Source organism: Marmota flaviventris, chromosome 9 (assembly GCF_047511675.1).
Source record: "Marmota flaviventris isolate mMarFla1 chromosome 9, mMarFla1.hap1, whole genome shotgun sequence".
NCBI lineage: Eukaryota > Metazoa > Chordata > Mammalia > Rodentia > Sciuridae > Marmota > Marmota flaviventris.
Window position 1 is genome coordinate 46517755 of NC_092506.1, and position 3230 is coordinate 46520984.

At 38.3% G+C, this 3230-nt stretch overlaps 1 protein-coding gene across 1 annotated transcript; it reads left to right on the top strand.

Moving 5' to 3' along the window:
• Positions 1 to 1713: 1713 nt before the first annotated feature.
• LOC114098246 (estradiol 17-beta-dehydrogenase 11-like) lies at positions 1714 to 2655 on the top strand. The gene is given in 2 exon segments (XM_027942388.2): positions 1714 to 2396; positions 2399 to 2655. Coding segments are annotated over 2 exon segments (897 nt in total). The 5' UTR covers positions 1714 to 1729; the 3' UTR covers positions 2629 to 2655.
• The last annotated feature ends 575 nt before the right edge of the window (positions 2656 to 3230 follow it).

Sequence of the window (3230 nt, forward strand, 5' to 3'; positions counted from 1 at the left end):
CTCTGTAATCATGTCCAACCACAGACAAAACATGAACATTGTTCAAGCCACAAACCAACATCCTGCTCTCCTGTCTAATGAGTGTTTGATGCTTCTTTACCAATTAATCTCAATTTAGGTTGTCTTCCCTATGGGTAAGATTTATTGAGACACTCAATCAGATTTGTTGCTGATTTGGGGGGCAGGGGGTGGTTACTGGGGATTGAACTTGGAGGCACTCCACTACTGAGCTACATCCCCATCCCTATTTTGTATTTTATTTAGAGACAGGGTCTCACTGAATTTCTTAGCCTCATTTTGCTGAGGCTGGCTTTGAACTCGGGATTCTCCTGCTTCAGCCTCCTGAGCCACTGGAATTACAGGTATGCGCCACCATGCCCAGCTGTCCCTGCTTTTTGATAGGTCACATCCAGAGTGATTTGTACCTTTTGTACCCTATCCTAAATCATCCAACCACCTTACTTAAGTCCTGAATAAGTCCTTTAGTAAGAAGGAGTTGTTCTTACTGAAAGGCCCCCAATTCCCCATACAGTGTGTTCTCTGCTGTTGCAGTTAGTAATAACCAAACTTGTTAGACTACAGGAATGTTCCTGGTGATCTTTGAAGATCATTGACAAGATATGTAACATATATATTAGATAATTTCCAGATTAATCTAGTGTTTAAACTTTAGATTCTGCCACAAGAAAACCTGGATTCAAATCTGTTCTAGCCTAATCAGCTGAAGACCACCAGAGACAAACTGGTAGGTGACAGTCATGTTAACTGACACCTTGCTATGAGGAAGAATCTACACTAGAAGAACCATAAAGCATCTCATTAGACAAAGAATTTGGTAAAAAGGTAGAATTCAGGTGTCATTGAGGTAAGTAGTGTTTTGATAAGTTCAAAGTGAAACAGCTATTTGTAGACAGGTTAACATAGGTTTGGACAGTTAGTGGACTAAGGATCAAGTTTCCTTGGATACTACAAAGTTAAGATAGGGATGGGATGTTGTATCTGTAACTTATCTGAAACTGTGCACTTAGCCTGGAAATCAAGGCAACTTCCCAATTATCAAAGTGACTTAGAACCTCTAGGCAAACATAATCTGTTTCCCTTTAATTGACAGTACTTCAAACAACAAATTTTCTGTTAGTCTATGATTTTAGAAAAGGAGGTTTCTCAGTAAGAAAGCAGTAGTCACTCAAAGAAGAGTCATTAAGACACTCCATTGCTCCAGCTTAACCTTGAGAGAAACATTAATTCTTGCCAACTTTGTAGCTGCCTTTATGGCTCTCTGTCCTCTCACCTTGAGGAATGACAGGCCAGACTTTGGCTTTCTCAGATCCCATCTATGCCTCTTATTATGTATTTTCACACAAGTGGCTTGACCTCTTATACCTCTATTACCTAACCATATATTAGGGTTAATAATAACATCTATAATATAGGGTTGTTATAAGAATAATGAGATACTCTTTGTAAAGAGACTAACATGGTACCTGGACATAATATAGTGCGTTCCCAATAAATGGGTTATCAAAACAGAAGTAGACTTCCTACCTCTATTAAATGAGTTGTTTCTCCTGATCTAGGATAGAAAAACAAAACCTATCCTGAGAGTCTGTTAAGTTTCAACCTGTTGTATAAGACTCCATTGATGGGGTCTTTGACCACTCAGCTCTCCAAAGCCGTTTAGACTGTTTGGTAAAAGAAAACATAACCAAAGCTCACAGCAACAGAAAAGATGAATTTCCTTGTGGAGTTAGTCCTGCTTCTGCCCTTACTGTTCATTTTCTATTTAGAATCTTTTGTCAAGCTTTTTATTCCTAAAAAAGGAAAATCAGTCACTGGAGAAATCGTCCTGATTACTGTAGCTGGATATGGAATTGGGAGGCTGACTGCCTATGAATTTGCCAAACTTAAAAGCAAACTGGTTTTCTGGGATATCAATAAGTATGGCATAGAGGAAACTGCAGCTGAATGCAGAAAACTGGGTGCCCAGGCTCATTCCTTTATAGTAGACTGCAGTAACCGAGAAGATGTTTACAACTCTGCAAAGAAGGTGAAAACAGAAATTGGAGATATTAGTATTTTAGTAAATAATGCTGGTGTAGTCTACACATCAGATTTGTTTTCTACACAAGACTCTCAAGTTGAAAAGACCTTTGCAGTCAATACACTTGCACATTTTTGGACTACAAAGGCATTTCTCCCATCGATGATGAAGAATAATCATGGTCACATTGTCACTGTGGCTTCAGCAGCTGGGCTAATTGGGGTTCCCTTCTTACTGGCTTATTGTTCAAGTAAATTTGCTGCTGTTGGATTTCATGGAGCTTTGACTGAAGAACTGAATGCCTTCAAAAAAAATGGAATCAAAACAACCTGTCTTTGTCCTAATTTCATAAACACTGTCTTATCAAAAATCCAAGCAGCAATTTGGGACCCACCCTGGAACCTGAGGAAGTGGTAAAGAAGCTAATGAATGGGATCCTGACTGAGAAAAGGATGGTTTTGGTTCCATCCTCTCTAAACTTTTTACTTATCTTGGAAAAGTTCTTACCTCAACGTTTCCGGGAAATTTTAAAAAGAAGAGCAAACATTATGGATGCAGTTATTGGATATAAAGTAAAAGAACAATAAGCACCTGATTTTCTTAAAAACTTAATTACCAGGTTTCAGTTGATTTCATCTAATAATAATAAAAACTTTAATATTTTAAATCATTTTCCCTTATTATCCTATTTTCCTCAATATCACCTTTGGGGACATGCCATACTGGCTTTACCACTTGTTCTGTAGGTAAAAGCTAACTTCATGTAATACAGACATAGATCTTAAGAGTTGACCTTAATACACTTGTACATTGCTGGTGGGACTGCAAATTGGTGCAGCCAATTTGGAAAGCAGTATGGAGATTCCTTGGAAGGCTGGGAATGGAACCACCATTTGACCCAGCTATTCCCCTTCTTGGACTATTCCCTAAAGACTTTAAAAGAGCGTGCTATAGAGACACTGCTACAACAATGTTCATAGCAGCACAATTCACAATAGCTAGACTGTGGAACCAACCTAAATGCCCTTCAACAGATGAATGGATTAAAAAAATGTGGCATTTATACACAATGGAGTATTACTCTGCACTAAAAAATGACAAAATCATGGAATTTGCAGGGAAATGGATGGCACTAGAGCAGATTATGCTAAGTGAAGCTAGCCAATCCCTAAAAAATAAATGCCAAATG